The sequence below is a fragment of the Typopeltis vanoorti genome, chromosome 14 (genome assembly GCF_054136105.1).
Source record: "Typopeltis vanoorti isolate ZY-2024b chromosome 14, IOZ_Tvanoo_1.0, whole genome shotgun sequence".
NCBI lineage: Eukaryota > Metazoa > Arthropoda > Arachnida > Uropygi > Thelyphonidae > Typopeltis > Typopeltis vanoorti.
This window is the reverse complement of record NC_143562.1, coordinates 109,006,265-109,030,718: the sequence shown is the minus strand read 5'-3', so window position 1 is coordinate 109,030,718 and position 24,454 is coordinate 109,006,265. Positions and strand designations below refer to the sequence as shown.

The window sequence follows — 24,454 nt, the reverse complement described above, 5'->3', positions numbered from 1 at the left end:
TGTGACACTTTTTTTTTAGCCAATGGCTTTTCCCTTCACAGAATCAATAGAACTCTACCCATTCCCAAAATCCAGAACACACACACAAAAATAAAATAAAATAAAATAATTGGCATCTCTTACAGCCAGGACAGCTCAAAATCTCATGAGTTTTAAGAAGGTATAACACTGCCTTGAAGCTATAACAAAAATTAGCTACCTTACACACTCATGGAAAGATCCTCTCCATCATCTAGACCAGGGGCGGGCAACCTTTTTAAGCATGTTTGCCAAAATTGCCAAATCTTTTAGACAAAAGATTTGGCGATTTTTTTCTCATGTGCCAACCGAAATTTTGCAAAACGTATTATTATTTGGTGCCTTTTAAGTATTGGGAGAATCTTTTCAAATAATCAAAAATCACACTAGAGTGGTAAAATCAAAGAATATTGTAAGAGTGATTATTGTAAGTCATGCAAGATTGGAATGTAAAAAATTACTGATGGAATTCTTACTTAAAAGTCCTTCTACCCTATTGATAGCATGGATTTGTTTTATTTTCCTTTAATTCTAGCTGCTATATACAGCCACACAATTTAAAGACACAATATTTAACATCAGCAAAACAGTAAACAATAATTCTGAAATTTCTGTTCTTGTTTTTTTATAAAGATCAATTAGATGTAAGTTTTTTTCAAGTTTTTCCAATATATTACAGTGCACAATAAAATAAAATAAAATTAAAGATAATCTTTTATTAATTCTTAATCCCTTATGGATTAAGAATAAATAAATACATACATAAATACAAATACATTTTTTTTCATGTAGTACTATCATATCCTGTACACCATTGAGGGTACATGGCAGGAATTTGATGATGATGATGATAAATATATAAAAATTACAGATAAAATAAAATGTTATTTTACCTGCATAATATATTAAACAGAAGTTGATCTTTTCTGCATTTTTTAGCAGAAAACATCAAATCAAAACTAGAGAAAGAAAAATAGTGGACCTTTTATTTATTTAGCATCAATGAGACTTCTGCTGCTGCATCACTGATGACAGATAATTTATATCAGGTTTATATTTTGTAACCTGTAGAGATATGCATGTTGGATAAGAAATTAAGTATGTGCAGTCCCATCCCAGTTAGTGTGAAATTGAACATTTTATATGCTTTGTATAAAAAAAACTTTCATTTTAAAAATTAATTATGTCCACTTTATACTTACTGAAACCGATAAACTAAGGATTGATGCGGGACAGTCTATTGTGTGCACTACATCATATGACTTAACATCATAGATCTTTATATGTCTGAAAAAGTTTTGAACATATAAGTAACAAATAAGCAAGATAACCATTTCCTGAAATAGTAAAAGATGATTCAAGGCATTCCAGTTACAATTAATGCATTAAACAAGTAAGAAAAATTTGTTTTCTAGAAGTCTAGAAAGTGTTTTCTAGACTTCTAGAAATCACTTTCGATTCTGTGGATGAGAGCTCAATATACAAAATTTACTGATTTAGGAGTTCTCACCATGGGAATCTTGGTAGACATATCAATACTCCCATACTTCATAAAGCTGGAAAAACTAGTTTTTGTTTTTCACAAATATTTATTAAATATCAAAAATTTAGAATCAGATGAACTAAAATACAAATGAATGGATCAATGTGATGTTTGCATATATGAACTAGAAATACAAGTGAATTATAGCTTGCAACAAAATAAATATAAATGAACTTATATCACACAAATATCATTAAAAAGCACTTAATGTTGCATAATATAAAGCACAGTACATCTGCACATTTGGGCAACAACCCATGACAATCGAACATGGTAATCAGCAAACTTAACATACAGATTTTCAGTTTTATAAGTTTTATATTTCTATGTTTGTTTATGATTATTAAGTGACACCTCCAGGGAATCCAAGGACTCACTGTGGAAGGGAACACCACTCCATCAACACACAACACCATCTATGCCCATTATGAACCCTTGTACAGCACTACATGAAAATATAGCACTGTCTCAGATAGAAATCATAATGACAATGTTCTTTCAATATTTATGCAGATGTTTAGGGCACTGGTCTTAAATCATTAACCTTATCTTATGTAAACCTTAAGTAACCTTGAATAAAAGAAACACTATTCTAATTTTGTATTATGCATATCACTGCCAACCTAGGATCATCAATTCCAATTCTCATCTTTTTTCATCTTAATTTAAATCCTTTTAGATACTATAGCATTTATAAAGAGGAGCCAGAAAGTTTCCAATTTTTCACAAATAAGAATACCATTTAAAACACTGATTTATGCATTTGTTTTACAATAAATATGTTTCTGAGATTTATATATTGCTTTTATATAATACTTATATATAATTATGTATATAATTTTCAGTTATGTATTTCATGGGCAGGATGACTATTTAATATTGATGATCGGGATGGAAAGTTCTGATAAAAACCAAATCAAAAATTAATTTTATGTCTTCTTATATATCCTAAAAGAAAAAGAACAAATTATTACAAATTGATGAAACATGGGGGTTAGAGAGTTGTAAGATATGTTCTTTCTTGTGGGTATATCAGTTGCTTAATATCATTTATGTTCTAGGTGTTTATCAGAACTTTCCATCCCACTCATAAATATTAAATAGTCATCCTGCTCATGAAATACATAACTGAAAATTATATACATAATTATATATAAGCATTATATAAAAGCAATATATAAATCTCAGAAACATATTTATTGTAAAACAAATGCATAAATCAGTGTTTTAAATGGTATTCTTATTTGTGAAAAATTGGAAACTCGAGCATATTAGGTAAAGCCAAAATAAAATAAAGAAACTATGTTCTGGGACCAAAAAATGTTATGTTCTTCAAAGCTTCTAATAAGCAAGGTCCTAATAATGAATAGGTTATTAAATTTAAAATCTAACTACAGACATAGATGTTTGTAAATGTCTGTAGACGGGGGATGAATATCATCACTAGTTTTAGAAAGGTGCTTAAGGGTCAAAATTATATAACTGGGAGGAGATCTCCGTTATATAATTTTGACATTAGGTCAGAAGCCCCAGTCAGGAGACTGGGGCTTCTGACCTAATGTCCAATCCTCACCTTCTCGTGGTGCACTCTGTTAGGTATCTACAGGGATACTGAACAAACAAGGATTGACTGGCAATTTGGGATTTACCCAACCAAATTGTATTCTTATTAGCTTAAACCACAATGTAAAATGATGATGCATGACAGAATTTCATGTCAGTTTGGGCACTGCCTGGTTAAACAAGGCTCCCCATTGTTTTCATCAGGGAACCAGGGCAAACAGCAAAAAGTCAGCCACTGGAACAAATACCAGAACATGCCCCGACTCAACATTGACAGAGTTCAAGATTGGTACTATCAACACAAAAAGCATCAATGGAAAAGAAATGGAACTAGCAGAAGTATTGGATAAGTACCAGATCGACATAACAAGCATGGCTGAAACAAAGAAGACAAAACCAGGTGAGATCTTCCCATGCAACAAATACAAAATGTTACATTCAGGCAATAACAACCAGGGGAAAAGAGGGGATAAGCATAGTATTCAACACTAACTACAAGGATAATCTTCTTGAATGTCAGGCAACATCAAGTAGAGTAATGTGGGCATATATCAGAATGGGGAACTCGACAATTGTTCCCCACTGGACACTCAAGGAAGAAATGGAGGAATTTTTTGAGGAATTAGAGAAAGCAGCTGGCTCAATGAAAAAGGAAAAGTCGGTCCTCGTTGAAAATCTAAACAGCAGAGTAGGAAATGATTACCAGACATATAGAAATGTTTTAGAAAAATATGGAGAAAAGTGCAAAGCTAGTAATAATGGTAAATGCCTGCTGGATTTCTGTTCAGGACATGGATTAGTTATTAACTAACACATGATTCCGACATAAAAATGTGCACAAATTCACAAGGAGAGAAGATGCAAAAAATAAGAAATGTCTCATTGATTATGTTATAGTTGATAGTGATGTTTTCCCACTGGTTCAAGACAAGAATATATAGAGGATTTGAAATAGGAAGTGATCACTATTTAGTTTTGAGCAGGATAAAATTAAATTTAATACTGAAAAGAAAAGTGTGTAAGAAAGTTTTAAAAATGAATCAAGGTTGAGCATCTTTCAGAGGTGAACTGTAGACTGAAATACACAAACATCACTGAAGAAAAAATGAAAGATTTTAAAAACAAGTACCAAACCTTGGAGATTCAATGGAAAATCCTGAGGAAAACATTGATTGATTAAGCCAGAGAGACATGTGGTGAGGCTATCTGTAAGGATAGAAAAATCAGAACTCCATGATGGTCCAGGAAGTTAAAGAGGAAGTAAAAAAAAAAAAAAAGCCGAAAGCATATGGAAAGTTCCTGGCAACTAAGTCAGCTAGTGCTCTTAGCAAATACAGAGAAAAATGTAATAAAGTGAAGCAATGGGTGAAACTAGCTAAACAAGTGTCATGGGAAAACATTAGTAAAAACATATAAATTAAATATCAGGAAGGTGGTAAAATATTCTGCAGGCTATTAAAAATGCTTAGAAATGGAGGAAAAAGTGCTGTAAAAGAATTAAAAGAGATGGCATGAATGGTATAGTTTGCCCACTGATTTGAGGTCCATCGACACTTCTGCGCATGTCAGAAAAAGGAGAATCCATTCCGATAATAGGGTAATCAGTCTGTCTTCTGGGATGTAATAATAAACAAACTGAGTTTGTTTATTACAGGTCGGAAAATTTAGTTTTTCTTTTACGAACATTGCTGTTTTTAAAGTGTAACTATTTTGCTTGTATAACAGTTGGAAAAAATGCACGTAGTGTTAATACGTGCAAATACTGCGTTCTACATAAAACAGTGTCACTTCGCTCCATGATAAGTTTCCTTTTATTCTGGGACTTTTTAAAAGAAAATCCGATTTCATGAAGTATTTTTCTTAAAGTTTATCTTTTCCCAGGAAAATTAATTTTTTTTTAAGCACAGGAATCAATTTCAGAACAGTTGGCACTCTTTTCTGGACCACGTAAAATTCGTGAATAGCTCTTATAACGTCTACATCAAAATCATTCACAGCTAGGGTTTCGATGATTTTCTTTCTCTGGCGCTTTTTTTTTTTTTTTTTTTTTTTTTGGAGATTTAAATTTTGGCTTACCTTCACCTTTTGATTCCCTACGAATTCTTTTAACAGTCAACCCCGATACGCCCGCAATTGCACTTGCACGTTTTATGACTTGAGAAAGGGGAACAAGAAGACGGCCTTCTGATGATTCTTTTTCGCAGAATGTCAGCACATTATTCAATATTCTTTTGCAAGAGCTACTGAAACGTGTAACAATAGAACTTGTTGACTGTACTGAATCCATCATACAAATTAATAATAAAAAAATAATGCAAAAGAGAACAACAAAAATCAAGCTAGTACTAGTACAGCAACAGACAAGAAAGCACGTGATTTCGCATGTTAGCGACCAATTCGTCCATCCTTAATTTCTTTCTCCCCTTCAGCATGAATCGACTATTCTTGGCACCAAGCCAAGAAGGGATCTAGAAATGGTGGGCGAACTATAGTATCACATTAAAAATGAGGATATTAAGTAAGAACTTGCCATTGTTAGCATTCAGGAATATGTTAGTCGAGCTAATCTCAGGTGATATGGTCGCTTAAATCGAATGGGAGAGGAAAGATTAGCAAAACAAACAAGTGGTTTTTGCCAACAACGGAAAAGATATAGAGGAAGAACCAAGGTGTAGATAGGTTGATACAGTAAAAAGCATCTTAAAAGACAGAAGCATAAGATCTGATAATACTGGAATCTTGACAGATAACAGATTAATTTGGTGGAAAATTGTTGATTGTAGGTTAGTAATGGTGTACATTTTTTCATGTAGTACTATCATAATTATCCTGTATACCCCCATTAGGGTACATATCAGGAATTTGATGATGGTTTTCTTTTACCCAGTTGTCTGTTTTACTTCCGAGTTTCCAGGAAGAAAAATCTTGCCACATCTGTATAAGATTAGCTAATTCCCCTTCACCTGAAAATCCTTAATAAATGTACTTTGCATCCAAGACAAGATTCAAACCTAGGACTCTCCAATTAAAAGTCTTCATTGATATACACTAAACTATGTGCTTCTTAGACAGTAGCATCACTGGAAAACTATGAAACAGTTCGATGTCAATGAATAGTCACGTATATGAAAAAGAGGTAGTGATATTACAAACTCCTGAGAAATATCTGCATTAAGTGAACTCCGAAGAGAAAGAAAATTATCCTTTCTATGCTGAGGACAACTGGTAATCCAATTACAAATGATAGACCATAAATAGCAATCTGCTGAGAAACCCTCTATCAAACCTTTTTTGATAGAGAGCGTTCTTGAGCTGTTATGTTACTCACCATCTTTAGTTAGCTGATAGCTATTGCTTGGCATAAAGTCATCCTCAACCTGCTTACTTATTTAGTCTTAGGTGGTATGAAAAAAAAAAAAAATGTCATGATTAGTCTTTGAGGGAGAGTTTCTGAATTAGCTAATAAAAAAAAAAAAAAAAAATTTAGAAAATTAATTAAGACATTAAAATATGCAGGAGGAATACAGTCATGATACAATTTTAAACCAGAGGTAGAAAATGAAAAAAATATGAAATGTGAATAGAAGCTGAATTAGAAAGCTTTCTACCAGAAATGTGGCCTTAACATCAAGACTCATCAATGCAAAGATGGGTTACAAACATATCAAAACAAGTAAAGAGGAATCTAATATTTTAAGTTGAATGAATAACAATATCGGGGCCATGCAATTTGGCTTCTTAGAAACCTGATTACTGCTTATGATAGGATGATTATCTTATCTGCATTGCCTGCTGTATATTGTGTGTGTGTTCTGGCTGATTTGAAACACCCAATTTTCTGGTAAGGTGAAACCCTGCTACTTCCACTAGAGACTGGCTAAGCCATCTAGACTTGAAAAGCCTCATAGAGGTTCTTTGCATCATCAATACTGCTGATCTGCAGAGGCTCTCATAGTGAAATATGTGACTCAAATTGATGAGTTTCTTTAATAAAAAAACTACCTCTAATTTTGCAAAAAATTAAAGCTGAATACAGCTTTTTAAAGTCATGCAAATGCATATAAGAAATCAAAACCTTCAAACTGCTCAACATTGAATCTGGCAATAAAAATCAGCAACAGTACTACAATAATATGGAAATAACTTGTGATAAATTTTAAAACCCTTTAAAATTGTAAAAATTCTTTGGATCCACCAAATAAAAATGGCTGACATGATTAACGGAGATAGGGAAACACAAGCGCAATTTCTTCCATCTAAAGGATAGGATAATCAAATTAACTCCTTTCATCACAATACAAAATTACATCACTTCATTTTAAATTAAAAAGCAAACTATTTTGGCAATGGAGTAGCCCCATTACCACACAATTCCCCCCCAATACCCAAAGAGATAACTAAATGTGATTTATTTAAGGAAAGATTATTAATTTGGCATATCTGTGTGCAACTTGAAGGTAAAGATGGTATTAAATAATTAATATGTCCACACATGGCATTTATTTGCTAATGAGGCCCTTCTGTCTCTCGTGAGTATGAGTGACACAAAAATTAGGTGCATCGTGAATTCAGATAACTTGACCAAAGATATTAATTGGCTTACCTTTTTGTATATATGTTGACTTCTTTTCAGTTGCAGCATTATTTTTCAGACTAATCTTTGTATGGTTATCAGTTGTTACAGGATGGGAGTGCATAGACATGTTAGCCATGACATGACCCTAGTGCTTGATTATGCATATCAGAAAAGAAATCCACCCCCTCCCCTCCCACTGCTATCCAAAAGCAAGTTAAACTTAGTTGCTCACTGTTTCCACATTTGGAATGGGACATCCAAAAAACCCTGTAAAAATTATTGACTCTACCCAGAGGAGAGAGTAATCCATCCCACTAATTGACCCTTCTTTTAGTGAGATATAATCTTTCTGCCTCTTCTACAGGTATCTGCAGTTAATGCACTGAAATTCACCCACAACACCTCAATTTTTTTTTTTTTTTTAAACAATAAAACTTGAGTAACAGTGAGGCATACATCCATATACAGTCCAACTCCAAATCTGTTTTCTCTTTTCATTTATCCTTTAGAACAGCCTATCTCCTTCACTATTTCCAAAGGAATACAACCTATAGCTATTAAATCATGTCAGTGCTATTTACAGATTGGACCCCCCCCCCCACTACTCTGCACAGCCACTGTGATACTATAGGTTGTGGCTTCTTCTGAATGGAGTTGATATTAAAAAAGAAATATCAGTAATATCAAATCAAAATTGCAGAAACTCTCAGTTTCAATCAAACTTGAACTTGGTCATCATCCAAAATTCATTTAGCAGTTATTTTTACTTCCTGAAAATATATGATATCAAATAAAATTAAATATATAGCCACAAAACACATATTCCAGGAATTAAGGACAGTGAAGAGAACATTCAGAGGGTCCATAGCTCAATCACTTTTGAAAAAACCCTTTGGTTAGAATCCTATCTAGGCAAAGAACTATTACTGTGGCTTTTCAACTGAAGGTGAGTCAAACGATCTTTAAACTTCGCAACAAGCCAGGAGGAGGCACATATTTCCACACAAGACTGACTCTGACCTTATCGTAAAATTATAGTTAAAAAGCCAATCTGGGCTGGTTGTGGGCTTTAAAGGTCTATAAGTAAATACCATGGATTATTATTATTATTTATTTCAAAACTTAAAATAACAAAGCTCATTAAAAAAAAATGCTGAAAGAAAACTAATTTTGTGCATATAAATGAATACGTTACCTATCAAGAGATCCAGACATTAATCTTTGTCCATCACTGGCAAAGTGGAGACATGTAACAGTTTTGTGATGATGGGACATTTGGGACAGGAGACGGCCAGCAACAGTATCCCACACTTTGACATTGGTACCACCTATACAGAAAATATAAAACTTGGCTCTGGATTCAAAAATAACATGGAAACAAGCCCTGTACCAATAAACTTCATACTGTCTTCCTAAATAACCATGTTAAACAATTATAACAGTCATTATTATTTTACAACTAATTAACCCGGCATTAGTAAGGTGGGGTGTCACAGAACCCGAAGATTTTAAATTGACCATAACTTTTTAACGAGTGGCAGTGAGTCATGCCTCAGTATGGCTTCCCCTCCTGTAACCCGCTACTCGATGCCAGGCTGTTGCACGCAAGCAAGTTTAGCATGCAGTGGTATAAAGTGTGCTGAGGTCCACCAGACCCCACCTTACCAAAAGTGTGACTATATTTACTTCTGAAACGTAAGTTGTTTTCATGTATATTTTACTAAAATATTATTGTTACTGCTGTGTCTTCTATATTTTTACATAACAACTATAAGCAAATACGTTTTCGTAAATATTTAGAGGGTATTTTGAGAATAATATCTTTTTTTTTTTACCAGATGAGTTATGAGCAGGAAGAACAGAGGTTATGTTAACTTATAGATGACGCTTTGACAGACGAGAAGCCATTTAGCATAGATGACGATAGTGAAATTGATTTAGAATTAGTCAGTAACCATGAGTTAATTTTGTGGATCTGCGTTTTTATTCTATAAAACTACAGTACACTTAAACAATACGTAATCTAATATTGATTAAAAAGATATGGATTTCTATAATACATTACATTATTTGAGTGGGTCTGTGGGACCCCACCTTACCACTTTTGTTACATTTTCCCACCTCACCAACGACGGGTTAAATAATATTCAAGTGTATCTACTTAGCTATGAACTAATGACAGTTATTTACTTTCTTTTAAGAACTTTCAATATTAAGTTGAAGCCTTTGTAGCTGTTTCTCTTCAACAATCATACTGTTGAATTTATTAATTTATCCTGTCTGTCTGTGTTCACTGGGCATCTACAGATGCCGTATGGTCACTCCGATGCTCGATGATGTTCCACACTAGGCCTCGCCATGTAGTCCTGTTGTTTGCCCTTCTGGCAGCCTCAACTCTCTGAAGATCAGTCACTCCACACACACCATCCATCCATCTCATTGATGGTCTACCCCTGCCTCTTTTTCCAGGAACTTTACCTTCTATTACTGTTCTGAGAAGTCCTCCTTTCATCCTTTCTATGTGTCCAAAATATTTTAATTTTCTTCTGTCAATATCCTTAAGGAGCCTTAAAGTTCTACTAATCTTTTCTAACACCCATTCATTTGTATGCCTTTCAGTGTACGATATCCTCAACAGCTTTCTGTAACACCACATCTCAAAAGCAGATATCCGTTTCTTATCTGACTTCTTTAGGTTCCAAGTTTCGCATCCATAAGTCGCTGTTGGAAAAACAGCTGCATCCAAAATCTTCAACTTTGTTCCCATGGAGATAGATCCATCCTTCCAGATTTTAAACAGATTTTAAATGGCTAAAACTGTTGTTTTAGCCATTCCTAACCTCTTTCTGACATCTTCTGAACAGCAATTCTTCACATTACTAATGGATCCCAGGTACTCAGACTTGCTGACTTCCTCAATTCTTTCTCCATTAAGATACATTTGTTTCTCAAGAGCTTCTCTGTTTGTTTTTCCTTTGAGAACCATGATCTTTGTCTTGCTAGAATTGAGTTGAAGTCCTCTGTTATTACTGATCTTGTTAACTTTGTCAAGAATTAGTCCTAGTTCTTCCATGTCATTACAAAGGATTACTGTATCATCAGCATACCTCAGATTACTGATCAATCTACCTCCTATCGTAATTCCTGTCCTGAGCTCATCCAATGCTTCACGCATGATGTCCTCTGCATATATACTAAACATCCTTGTCTAACTCCTTTTACAACTTGAAGCCAGTCGGTCAATCCAACACCTGTTCTTACTGTGGCTTCTTGCTCCTTATAAAAGTTGGCTATCAACCTGATAGTGTGTTGAGGAAAACCCATTCTTTTCATTACTTCCCACAGTTTCACATGCTAAACACAGTCAAAAGCTTTAGAGTAGTCTAAGAAACACATTACCAGAGGGAGTCTGAATTCTTTATATTTTTCTATGATCTGTCTAAGACAAAGGATCTGATCTCTGGTGCCCCTACCTTTCCTAAAACCTGTTTGTTCCTCGGGCATCTCTGCCTCAACTTTGGCCTCAATCCTATTTAGCATGATCTTTAATAACATTTTGCTTGCATGAGATATCAAACTAATAGTTCTATAATTCTTGCATGCCTCCTGATCACCTTAATTGTGTAGTGGTATGAAAACTGACTTCTTCCAGTCTCTAGGCCATGATCCTGTCTCCCATATCCTTGTAATCAATCTATGAAACACTCTTATTCCTCCATCCCCTGTGGTCTTAATTAACTCTGCTGAGATTTCATCTGCACCTGGGGCCTTATTGCTGTTGAGCTGCTTAACTGCTCTTTTAACTTCATGCCTAAGTGGAGGAGGTTCCAAATCAAAATTTTCTTGGTGGGAGGACTCCACATTTTCTTTATCCACTCTGCTGTACAGTTCCTCACAGTATTCTTTCCATCTGTTTTTGGTTTCCAACTCTTCTGTTAGTAATGATCCATTCCTATCTTTGATGGCATTCAATTTAGGCTTCAACTTGTGCTTTAAGTCACGAACTAAATAAAACATCCTTTTATAATTATGTCTTCTCATCTGGAACTCTATTTCTTCACATTTATTAGTATAGAACTTTTCCTTATCCTGCTTGATGGCTCTTCTGATTTCTCTATGTAATCTCTTGTATTCTTCTGTCCCTGTGTCTCTTTGTTTTTTCAACCACCTTCTTTTGATTAGTTCCCATGTTGAATCTGATATCCATGGATCTCTTGGTTTTCTTATTGGGTCGAGATACGTCTTCACTGTATCCTGTATTATCATCTTGACTCCTTCCTAAAGCATTTCTGGTGAGATTTCCTCATTGGTCTCCAAAAAATCATCCAGCCGAGTTGATGTTTCTTCTGTGAATCCACTAGGAATTACTTTAACATCCAATCTAATGGAATATTCCTGACCTGGAAGTCTTCGGAGTCTTACTTTGCCTCTTACCAGCTGATGGTCTGTACCACAATCTGCTCCAAGACACGTATGCACATCAGAGATGCTTGTCTTCCACCGCTGGAGAGCAAGAATGTAATCAATCTGGTGCCTTGACCTATCAATGTTAGATGTCCAAGTATAGGTCCATCGTGGATGTTTCTGGAAGCAGGTATTGGTAATAACTAATCTGTTAGCACGGGCAAATTCCAACAGTCTTTCACCATGGGTGTTACGTTCACCCAGACCAAACATGCCACACTCCGGCCCGACTCTCATACTCTTTCCCACTTTTGCATTTAAGTCTTCTAAGATGTACAGTATGTCTCTCCTTGGTAGGCAGTTCAAAACAGTTTGCAAGTTTTCATAGAATTCTTCACTCTCTTCTTCAGGCCTATCCATGTGGGGTGCATAAACTACCACAATTGATACATTGGTAGGCTGAGCCTTAAGTCTAATGGAGAGTATCCTATCATTAATGGGGTTATAACCAAGAAGGCTTCTTGCCTGAGTTGTCTTCAGTATCACAGCTACCCCATGATGTTTTGAGTCACCACCTGAGTAAATAACTAGCTTACCATCCTGTCTTTTGAAGTGATCTTCTCCATTCCATCTGGTCTCTGTTAATTAATTAATTTATCCTGTGCAACAAAAATAACTTGCATGAAAGCAGTATCTGGATATCTTGTGTTGCTAAAATGACCAGAGAAGTAAATGAAGATTTTGTTATTTGTGCATTCCCACGTGCAATGCTACTGTAAAAAAGACTAAGTCCATCTTTAAATGTCCCTTCAAAGAACAAAATATTTTTGGACAAAGCATTCTGAGCTGAATGTTCCATCTAAAATTATGAAGACAACATATAAAAATATCAAGTATTTGTCATAATCTACAAGAGATTATGGCCATCCAAGTTTAAATTTAAAGCAATTTAACATAAAACTTCAAAAAATAAAAATCATTATTCTTTCCTGGACTACAATACCAGTACAGCACAGTGAATAATAATATATTTATTCAGTGAATATTTTTTTCACCACATTTTAAGTCGGGGATTTGAAAAAAGCATTTTCAACAACAATAATAACAAAAGTAAATGATTTAAGTTAAGGGATATTATATCCCATATTGTTTCTTAGCCGAATAAGAAACTCAAAGAGTTTCATGCCGAACATAGAAACTATATAAAGTTCAGTGATTCCAAGCATAAGCAAATACCTGGATAGTGCAGCAACTGACCCTTGAAGGTAGCGTAAGCTGAGGCAACTCATGTAAAAGGTGGAGCAAGCTGGAATCACTATTCTTGATATTTACCCATAATGTGAACTTAACTCCAAGGAGCTGTATTATTGTTCAACATTATGAGAAAAGGTCACTACCCAGACCGGTTTCGACCTTTTTTGAGGTCTCATCAGTGAGTAGGTAGACCACGTTAATACCAAGTTTGTAGCGAACAGAACTTACGTCCCTTTAATGAGAATTGCCAAGAGGTGTCCTATTAAAGTATTAATTATAATGAAGAGCCAAAGGCTTCAATTCGGCGACATGAACTTATTTAAGTTAAGGGATATTATATCCCATATTGTTTCTTAGCCGAATAAGAAACTCAAAGAGTTTCATGCCGAATATAGAAACTATATAAAGTTCGGTGATTCCAAGTGTAAGCAAATACCTAGATAGTGCAGCAACTGACCCTTGAAGGTAGTGAAAGCTGAGGCAACTCATGTAAAAGGTGGAGCAAGCTCTGATCACTATTCTTGATATTTACCCATAATGTGAACTTAACTGCTAGGAGCTGTATTATTGTTCAACATTATGAGAGAAGGTCACTACCCAGACCGGTTATATAGTTTCTATATTCGGCACGAAACTCTGAGTTTCTTAATCGGCTAAGAAACAATATGGGATATAATATCCCTTAACTTAAATAAGTTCATGTTGCCGAATTGAAGCCTTTGGCTCTTCATTATAATTAATACTTTAATAGGATACCTCTTAGCAATTCTCATTAAAGGGACGTAAGTTCTGTTCGCCACAAACTTGGTATTAACATGGTCTACCTACTCACTGATGAGACCCCAAATAAGGTCGAAAACGGTCTGGGTAGTGACCTTCTCTCATAATGTTGAACAATAATACAGCTCCTAGGAGTTAAGTTTACATTATGGGTAAATATCAAGAATAGTGATCGGATCTTGCTCCACCTTTTACGAGTTGCCTCAGCTTGCATTACCTTCAGGGGTCAGTTGCTGCACTATCCAGATATTTGCTTACGCTTGGAATCGCCGAACTTTATATAGTTTCTATAATCGGCATGAAACTCTTTGAGTTTCTTATTCGGCTAAGAAACAATATGGGATATAATATCCCTTAACTTAAATAAGTTCATGTCGCCGAATTGAAGCCTTTGGCTCTTCATTATAAATAAAAGTAAGTGAAATTTTAAGTAACCTTAATGTTAATAATGCTACGAATCTATATAGGATATCACCATATATAAGAGAAAGTGCAATGGAAGTTAAAAGTGCCCTTGAACTGGTTATTCAACAAAAGGGACAACAAGAACATTCCCAGAAGAGTGGAAGGAGAGGAAAGTTTCCCATGTGCAGTGCACATAGGATATCCAAATCAGTGATGACTATGAGCCAGTTTCTATATCAGATGTGGTGTTGAGGGTGTTAAAGAAGCTGGTTCCAAATAGAATACAAGCTTGAGAACAGACTTTTCTAGAGGGCAGCATGTTTTTTATTTATTTATTTATTTTTATTTTAAGGAGGAGGTCTTGCATTGATAACCTCGTTACATAATGTACCTGTAATGGCTAGGGAAGATACAGCAATATTTTCTCAATTTTGCAAAGATATTTATAAAATACTACCACATAACAAACTACTGTTGAAATTATGTAGGAAGAAATAGATATTTAAATGATAGCCAGGATAGGGTTCTCTTCTATATAGATTAAACCACTGCTTGTACCTTGGGAAGATGAATGAAGATTTCAGTGTAATATTTATTGCCAAGTGTAAAGTCATGAACTTTGAGCAGAGAAGATGGAACAAAATGCATGGTAATGGAGAAATTTTATTCCAAGAAGTGAATGTCATATGAGAGTCTGTAAGTGTTGATAGACAGGGAGCTGAAGTTTAGGATGTTATATTTTGAAAGAGAGTCTGATTGCTCCAAGTATGATATTCCCCACCTATACATTAAAATCAGTTGTGAAGTAAAATAACAATATATTATATATAATTTTAATTTAGCTGGGTAGAATGCTTCAGATTCGTATCTGTGATGGTACAATGACTTCAAGGATCAACATGTTTATTCTAATGAATGAAGCTGAATTATATAAAAAAATAAAACCAATTACTATAAACCTATAAATATGTACAAACTCTATATTAAATAATTCACTTTATCTCTCTAAAGAAAGGTATATTTATACCGGCTTCATATTTTCTATAGAATTAAAAGTAGTAAATTAATTCCTAGTATTCTAAACATTAACTTTTTAATACATATAAATAATTAAATGGCATTCTAGGAATTACATAAATGAGGTAAGTATAATAAATTTAGTTTAATCCTTTATCCAAGTGTGAGCAAACAAAGTTTGCGCCTGAAAGTATCTTCAGGACTGGGTTAAGGTGGTACACACCAAGGCAACTCGTTGCAAAGGTGGAGCAAGCTACCAACACTCCTATCCTAGTATCTCCTATAATGCAAAACACATCTCCTTGCGGATATGTCTATTGTTATGCATTAAGGGAAGGGCCACTACCCAGACCGGTTTCGACCTTTATTGAGGTCTCTTCAGTGGGAGCTTTGCAACGAGTTGCCTTGGTGTGTACCACCTTAACCCAGTCCTGAAGATACTTTCAGGCGCAAACTTTGTTTGCTCACACTTGGATAAAGGATTAAACTAAATTTATTATACTCTAACCAAGTGGAAAATAAACTTTCAACATCTTTCTCTAAATCCAGAGTAATTTATTAAAAAAGGGTGGCACACCAATTGGCAATTCCTATAGGTGGAGATGACCTGCAAATGCTTCTGCCTGATATCTCGACTTGGGCCTGGCTCCCACTGAAGAGACCTCAATAAAGGTCGAAACCGGTCTGGGTAGTGGCCCTTCCCTTAATGCATAACAATAGACATATCCGCAAGGAGATGTGTTTTGCATTATAGGAGATACTAGGATAGGAGTGTTGGTAGCTTGCTCCACCTTTGCAACGAGTTGCCTTGGTGTGTACCACCTTAACCCAGTCCTGAAGATACTTTCAGGCGCAAACTTTGTTTGCTCACACTTGGATAAAGGATTAAACTAAATTTATTATACTCTAACCAAGTGGAAAATAAACTTTCAAAATGAGGTAAGTATTCTCTCATACTCTGACTCTCACAGTTAAATTTAATACTGAGATATAACATCATATACTTGACAAAACAGACAGAAACACAGCATTCAGCTGAGTTTTGTAGATTCACTTAGTCATATGGAAATTTCCTTTGTAGCATCTATTTTATCTTAAATTCCTTAGACACAATAGCTAAAGATCTCACTTGACCAATATTATTATTTTGATAACCTCCATGGAGTTAACAGACCCATCATGGTAGGCCCACTCAACCAGCAATATGCCCATCATAATGAGCTTTGACGTTATTTACACTACCTGCATTCACAATGCACTCCGGCAATGCATTCCACTCACCAACTCTCCATGCAAAAAATCTACTCCTCGCACCCTTCTTCACCACATCTTTATAGACCTCTCTTGTTCTTCCCATCTTAACATCCACTCTTTTTATACTTCCTTATGTATTAATCTGACAGAATCCATTAACTAACTCTAAAGTCTCTATCATATCTCATATTTTTCCTCCTATCCACCAACCTCTGTAATCCACACTCCCTCAAACGTTTTTCATAACCAACACTCCAAAGTCATAATATCACTTCATTCATTCATTTTTGGACCCGCTATAGTGTTTCCACATCACAATGAAAACCAGGTGACCAAATCTGAGCACAATAGTCCACACGTGGTCTGACCAATGGCTTATATAGAGGCACTAACACCTTCTTATCCCTACATGTTAATGTACTTTTTATCATAGCAGCAATATGATGTGCAGTATTTGCAACACTTGCGATGTGTCCTCGGAACTTCAGTGCACTTTAATCTGTTTGCAGACAAGCAAAAAACAGGTGATATGACAAGTTACCAAAAGGAGCATCTCAGATAAATATAGAGAAAATACTGCAGATTGCAATATTTGTTTTGCAAAGCATGTGGTGAATAAGGAGATATATTACCCAAGTGCATGGTGCCTGCTCCAAATATGAATGTTTATAAGGCGTGGTATGCATATTGTGATCGGGGAAGGCGATGATTCTTCTGACTCTATGGAGGGTTAGAAATCATCATCATCATGCTTATCAAGGATTTCAGCCTAGAGTCACCTGTTCCAGCATTAGAAGTCATTGTTGAATCTCTTAAGAGGACGTCCTGTTTTTCTCTTTCCTAGTGGTTTGCAATTTAAGTGTAATGTTTCTGTTTTCATTCTTACAACATGTTCCATCCATTTATGTTTATATTTTTAAAATTTTTTCTATTACTGATTCCTGGTTTCATCATTATCAAATTCCTGACATGTATCCTCAAGGGGTGTACAGGATATGATAGTACTACCTGAAAAATTTACATCATTACTAACTTCCTATCTACAATTTTCCTGCAAATCTGTCTGTTACTTGTCAAGACTCCAACATTACCAGATCTTATATTTCTATCGTCTAAGGCACTTTGTACTGTATCAATCCACCTATATCTGGGTCTTCCTCTGGGTCGTTTTTTTGCCAACCTGGCAGAGAACACTTGTTTTGCTAATCTTTCCTTGCCCTTTCTGTTTAAGTGACCATACCACCTGAGATTAGCTCTGCTAATGCATTCCTAGATGCTGACAATGTCAAGTTCTTTCCTAATATCCTCATTTTTAATATGATACTGCCATTGATGCCATCTGTTCACACCTCTAATCTTTCTCAGGAATCTCATATCTGCGGTCTCTAGTCTTTGGTCAAGTGTTTTACTTCTGACCCAGATCTCAGATCCATAAGTTAAAACTGGTTTGAACACTGTTTTGTATACAGCTAATTTAGTGTTCCGGCTAATTTCTCTCTTATTCCATACGAATTTATTCAATTGACTTCCTACCATACCAGCTTTGTTGATTCTGTTGTCTATTTCCATACTGAATTTACCATCTTCACTAAAAATTCATGCCTAAGTAGTTGAAAAGTTTTGCTTGTTCCACAGGTTATCCGTTCAAAACACAGTTGACATTTTCAACAACTCTACCTATTTTCATTGTCTTTGTCTTTTTATTGCTGCCCTTCATACCATATCTATTACAACAGTTATTCAATTTAGTCAGGGAATCTTGCAAAATTTGTAGCGGATTTATTTAGAAGTATAACATCGTCTGCATAAAGCAAAGAGCTGACATTAACATCTGCAATTCTGATATCAGGTTTAATAGCACTTTCCTTCATAATGTGATCCATATAGATAACGAATAACAGAGGAGATAATGTACATCCTTGTCTCACACCAGATTTAACATTAAACCATATTTCTGTACTTCCTTCAATTCTAACTGCTGACTTGCAACTCAAATAAAGACTACATATGGCTTGATATAATGCCCCCATTGACACCATATAACTGTAGCATATTGAATAGCTTCTCTCTCGGCACCTTGTCATATGCCTTTTCCAGATCGACAAAACTTAAATACAGATCTTTGTTATATTCCCATGATTTCTCAACTATTTATCGTACAGTGAAGATCTGATCCTGACAGCCTCTATTTGGCTTGAATCAACTTGTTCTTCCACAATTCTTCTCAACCGTTTTTCAAGTATACTGGCATAAATCTTGCCAGGAACACTTAGTTGGGAAATACCTCTATAATTTTCACATTCAGTTTTAATTCCCTTTTTATATATGGGAACTATGAGAGCTCTACTCCAATCATCGGAAATTTGTCCCTCTCTCCAGGCTGTCTGAACTATGCAGTGCAGCCACTGTAAGACTCTTATACCACCATACTTCAGCATTTCTGGTCGAATATCATCTACTCCTGCTGCCTTTCCACATTTCAAGCCTTTGATGGCTTTTTCTACTTCAAGTATGGATATGTATTCCTGACTGCATGCCTGGTCAGTGTTTTTTTACCACTGTGCTATCATCACTGTTTGTTTCATTTAGCAGTTTTTCAAAGTAATTACTCCATACTTCAAGGATATCTTTTTCTCCCATTTTCATGTCACCTTTATCATCTTTAACTCCTTTTACAGCACTCTTTCCTCCATTTCTAAGCTTCTTCAACAACTTCCAGAATATTTTGCCACCTTCCTGATATTTATTTTCTATGTTCTTGCCAAAGTCCTCCCATGACTTTTGTTTAGCTAGTTTTACATAGTGTTTTGCTTTCTTACATTTGTCTCTGTATATTCTCTAAGAGCAAAAACTGACTTATTTGACAGAAACTTTTGATATGCTTTCTTCTTTTCCTTCACTGCCTCTTTAACTTCCTGTGTCCACCAGGGAGTTCTGATTTTTCTATTCTTGCATACAACCTCACCACATGCCTCTCTGGCTGAATCAATCAGGGTTTGGTTCTTGTTCTCACTCTTTTATTTTTTCTTCAATAATCTTTGTGTATTTTAGTCTACAGTTCACATCTGAGAGCTGCTCAACTTTTATTCGCTTTAAAACTTTCTTACATGTCATTCTTTTCAATATGAAATTCAATTTTATCCTGATCAAGACTAAATAGTGATCACTTCCAATTTCAAATCCTCTGTACACTCTGGTGTCCTGCACCAGGGAGAAAACATCACTATCAACAATAACATAGTCAATGAGACGTTTCTTATTCCTTGCCTCTTCCCTCCATGTGAATTTGTGCACATTTTTATGTTGGAACATTGTGTTAGTAATAACCAGTCCATGTCCTGAGCAGAAATCCAACAGATATTTGCCATTATTATTAGCTTTGCTCTTTTCTCTAAATTTTCCCAAAATATTTTTGTATATCTCACAATCATTTCCTACTCTGCTATTTAGATCCCTAACAAGGACCAACTTTTCCTTTTTAATTGTGTCAGTTTCTTTTTCTAAAGCCTCAAAAAATTCTTCCACTTCTACCTTCTGTGGGACCATAGGCACAAATAAGTCTCATTGTCCAGTTCCCCATTCTCATATTTGTCCACATTACTCTACTTGAGACTGCCTGCCATTCAAGAAGATTAGCCTCGTATTTTGTGTTGAATACTATGGCTACTCCTTCTTTTCCTTCATTGTCACTGCCTAAATATAACATTTTGTATTTATTGCGCAGAAAGATCTCACCAGTTTTGGTCTTTTTTGTTTCAGTCACCCCTATTATGTCGATCTGGTACTTATCTAATTTCTCAGCTAGTTCCATTTCTTTGCCATTCAGTCTTCTTATGTTGATAGCACCGATCTTTAACTGTGGTGATGTTGAGTTGGGATGTGTTTTCAGATTTGTTCCAGTAGCTTACTTTTCGCTGTTCGTCCTGGTTCCCTGGCGAAAACAACGGGGGCCTTGTTTAACCGTGCGACGCCCCAGCCAGCATGAAATTTTGTCATGTTGTACCATCATTTTTTATTTTGGTTTAACCAATAAGAATACAATTTGTTCGGCTAAATCCTAAATTGCCAGCCCATCCTCGTTCGTTCAGTACCCAAGTCGATACCCAACAGGGTGCACCACGAGAAGGTGAGGATTGGACATTAGGTCAGAAGCCCTGGTCGGTTCTCCGACCAGGGTTTACCTCCACATAGCCTTCCTTTAAAGGCTATCTGGAGGTCTCCTCTCAGTTATACAGCTTTGACCCTTAAGCACCCCCTATATCAGATATTAGACCTGAAATATGCAAAAGCTGACAAGCTCAAGTATTGCATTAAAATAAGTTCCATTTTTATAAAAGGCAAGTCCATGCATATTTTTATTGTTAGTTTTATGACCCTAATGCTTTTGGTGTTCCCCAAATTTTTCTTATAATCAAAATTGTTCTGTGACTTCAAAAAGGTTAAGAACCATTGGAATAGAGTATATGTTGCAGTTTTTCCTCATAAACTTCATTTCAGCTGTTATTAATCTTTGTTTGTCTAGAAATAACACTATACTAAATACCATGAATAGTATACTATTTATGTCAGATGGGCACTGCAGAGTTTAACATGACTCCAACTTTTTCATCAGGGATCAGGACAGTAAAAAATTAGCAATTAGAACAATTTCGAACTCAACACAACAGAATTTTATTATTATTTTTATAAAGTATCAACAACATCAAAATGGGGATTTGGATAATGAAACTTATTTGTGCCAATGACCCAACAGAAGGTTTTAAGGAAAGTAGAGGAATTTTCTGAGTTACTGACAAAGAAAAGTTGGCCCTAGATTGAGATTACATAGTAAGAAAGGAAATGAATGCCAGACATACAGAAACGTTTTGGAAAAATTTGCGAAAAAGAGCACAGCATTACAATAATAATTATAAGTACCTGCTAAGATTGAGGACATGGACTCATTACTGATATTATTTTCCAACATAACAATATGCAAATATTCACATAGAGAAAAGACACACAAGAAATTAAAAAGTTGAGAAATTGAAAGTCCTGAGGCAGGATACAAGTATACAAGAGATCTGAAATATGGCTGAAATAGGGGTAAGGTGAAATATGAGGAGATCATATTTCACTGTGTGCAGAATGAAACTGAATATCACACACCAAAAAGAAAAGTGATTAACAAATTATCAAAGAAAGAGCCACATGGCTTCATTTCTGCAATATAAATTATATAGAAATAGTGGATATTAAAGATCCAACATTATTTCAAAGCCAAATATATGTAGAAACTTCGAAAGTTTCAAAATTTTGACCAGAGAGCTTATTAGAATACAGTCCTTGGCATCAGAGTTGCCTAAGCTTGCACTACTTAAAAGACACAAGTGCTGCCCAAGCATCTGTATAACGTAATTAAAACTTTAACAAGAATCAGTCACAGAGCTTTCAATGATGAACTGTATACTCAAATATACAAACATTATTCTAGACAAAATGAATAAGTTTAAAGACACCATGGAAGACTCAAAAGAAAATATTGACTGATTCAGCCAGTGGCATGTGGTAAAGTTGTCTGAAAGGATAGAAAAAAAAAAATCAAAAACTATATGTACACTAAGGAAGTTAAAGAGATAGTCCTGGAAGAGAAAACATATCAAAAGTTCCTAGCAAGTGAGCACATGCTCTGAAAGAATACAGAGAAAAATGAAGCAAAGCAATGTGTAAAAGTAGCTAAACAAAATTTATAAAAAAAGTTGATAAAAAAATAGAAGATAAGTCAACCCAGCTTTCTCTTGGTGCAGTCTGATTTTACTAAAGGGGGTCTGATGACAGTGAGTTTTCCTGCTGCAAATGGATGACATTTACTCCTGCTAACAGGAGTAAATGTCAATTAGGCCAAATAACATCATGTTGCTTTTTGGGGATATGAAGTGGCTACCACCATGTCTGGTTCCTAGAAAAAAAGTTCTAGTTTCTGCCGTCCCCCACTTTCAACATGCAGTGTTAATGAATCCATCCATACTGCAGAGATCCAGTAGCTCCCCCCCCATCTTCAAGAGTACAACAGTAGAGTAGTTCCAGAGGCTGACCACTAGTCTATCTATGGTTAAACTAAAAAATAAACCTGCCTCAAAAAACAAATAAATAAACAGAAGGTACAACTGCCATTGGCAGATGTTAAAAGAAAGTACTGCTTTCTTTTAACATTTTGTGTCCACCATGCTGTTCATATTTTTCTATCCTTGCAGACAACTTCACCACATACCTCCCTAGCTGAATCAATCAATGTCTTCTTCAGTTTGCTACTGAGACCTCAAGGTTTGGTTTTCGTTTAGTTTATATAGTTGAGTCTACCTTTTACCTTCACAAGCTGTTCAAGTTTAATTTTTCTAAAACTTTCTTACACACTGTTCCTTTCAATGTGATATCCATTTTTATCCTGCTTGGTACTAAGTAATGGTCATTTCTAATTTCAAATCCTCTGTACACTTTTGTATCTTGAATGAGCGTGATAATATCACTATCGACAATGATGTAGTCAGTGAGGCTTTTCTTATTTCTTGCATCTTCTCACATTTTAATTTGTGCACATCCTTACATTCAAACATGGTGTTAGTAATGACTAGTCCATGTTCCAACATAAAGATGTGCACAAGTTCATGTGGATAGAAGACACGAGAAATAATTAAAACCTCATTGACTAAGTTGTTGTCAGTGAAGCTGAGCAGAAATCCAGCAGATACTTGCCATTTTCTCCAAATTTTGTATATGACAAGTGGGAATTACTTTCCTACTCTTCTGTTTAAATCTCCCACAAAGACTACTTTTTTTTCCATTTTCTCTATGTTGTCAGCTACCTGCTCCAATGGCTAGAAAAATTTCTCCAAATGTTCTTAGGAAATAATTTGGCAGATACACTAAAAGAATACAGAGAAAAATGTAAAACTTGACTTAGCTGTTTAAAAGTAACAAAAGCCACAGGAAGACTTCGACAAGAATATAGAAAATAAATATCAGGAAGATAGTAAAATGTTCTGGAGGCTATTAGATACAAAAAGAATCAAAGATGAAAAAGGTGATGTGAAACTGAAGACAAGGATATCTTGGATGTCTGGAATAATTACTTTGAAAGACTTAAACGAAATAAGCACTGACAGAGGCGTAGAAGTAGCAGATAATTTTCAAGAGAAATGCAAACAGGGCACATATCCATACCCGAGGTGGAAAAAGCCATCAAAAACTTGAAATATGGAAAGGCAGCAGGACTAGATGATATCTGACCAGAAATGCTTAAATATGGAGGTATAAATTTTACAATGGTCACAATGCATAAATTCAGAGGCCCCATCAGAAGGGTAAATTCCAGATCGTTCGGAACTATGAAAGCTCTACTCCATCTATAAGAAAAATGAGAATAAAGCTGAATGTGAGAATTACAGAACAACATTTCTCTACATAGTGAATAAGTTACATTTCAAATTGGAAGAAGATGCAAATATAATACTCTAACTCCCAACAGGTAATATTTATGCAAGCATACTTGAATAAGAACAATCTGGATTCAGACAAAATAGGGGTTGTCAAGATCAGATTTTCACTTGCAACAAATAGTTGAGAAATCATGTGTATATGACAAGGATCTACTTAAGTTTCAT

At 35.1% G+C, this 24,454-nt stretch overlaps 1 protein-coding gene across 1 annotated transcript in view; it reads right to left on the bottom strand.

Annotated features, from left to right (window-relative positions):
• Window positions 1-24,454, bottom strand: part of LOC150099828 (U3 small nucleolar RNA-associated protein 15 homolog) — a 191,377-nt gene that overhangs the window by 81,391 nt on the left and 85,532 nt on the right. The window contains exons 7-8 of the mRNA XM_090404114.1: window positions 8,896-9,028; window positions 1,221-1,305 (exon numbers count right to left, since the gene is read on the bottom strand). Coding sequence (XP_090260240.1) covers window positions 1,221-1,305; window positions 8,896-9,028 — 218 coding nt within the window. The remainder of the gene's footprint in view (window positions 1-1,220; window positions 1,306-8,895; window positions 9,029-24,454) is intronic.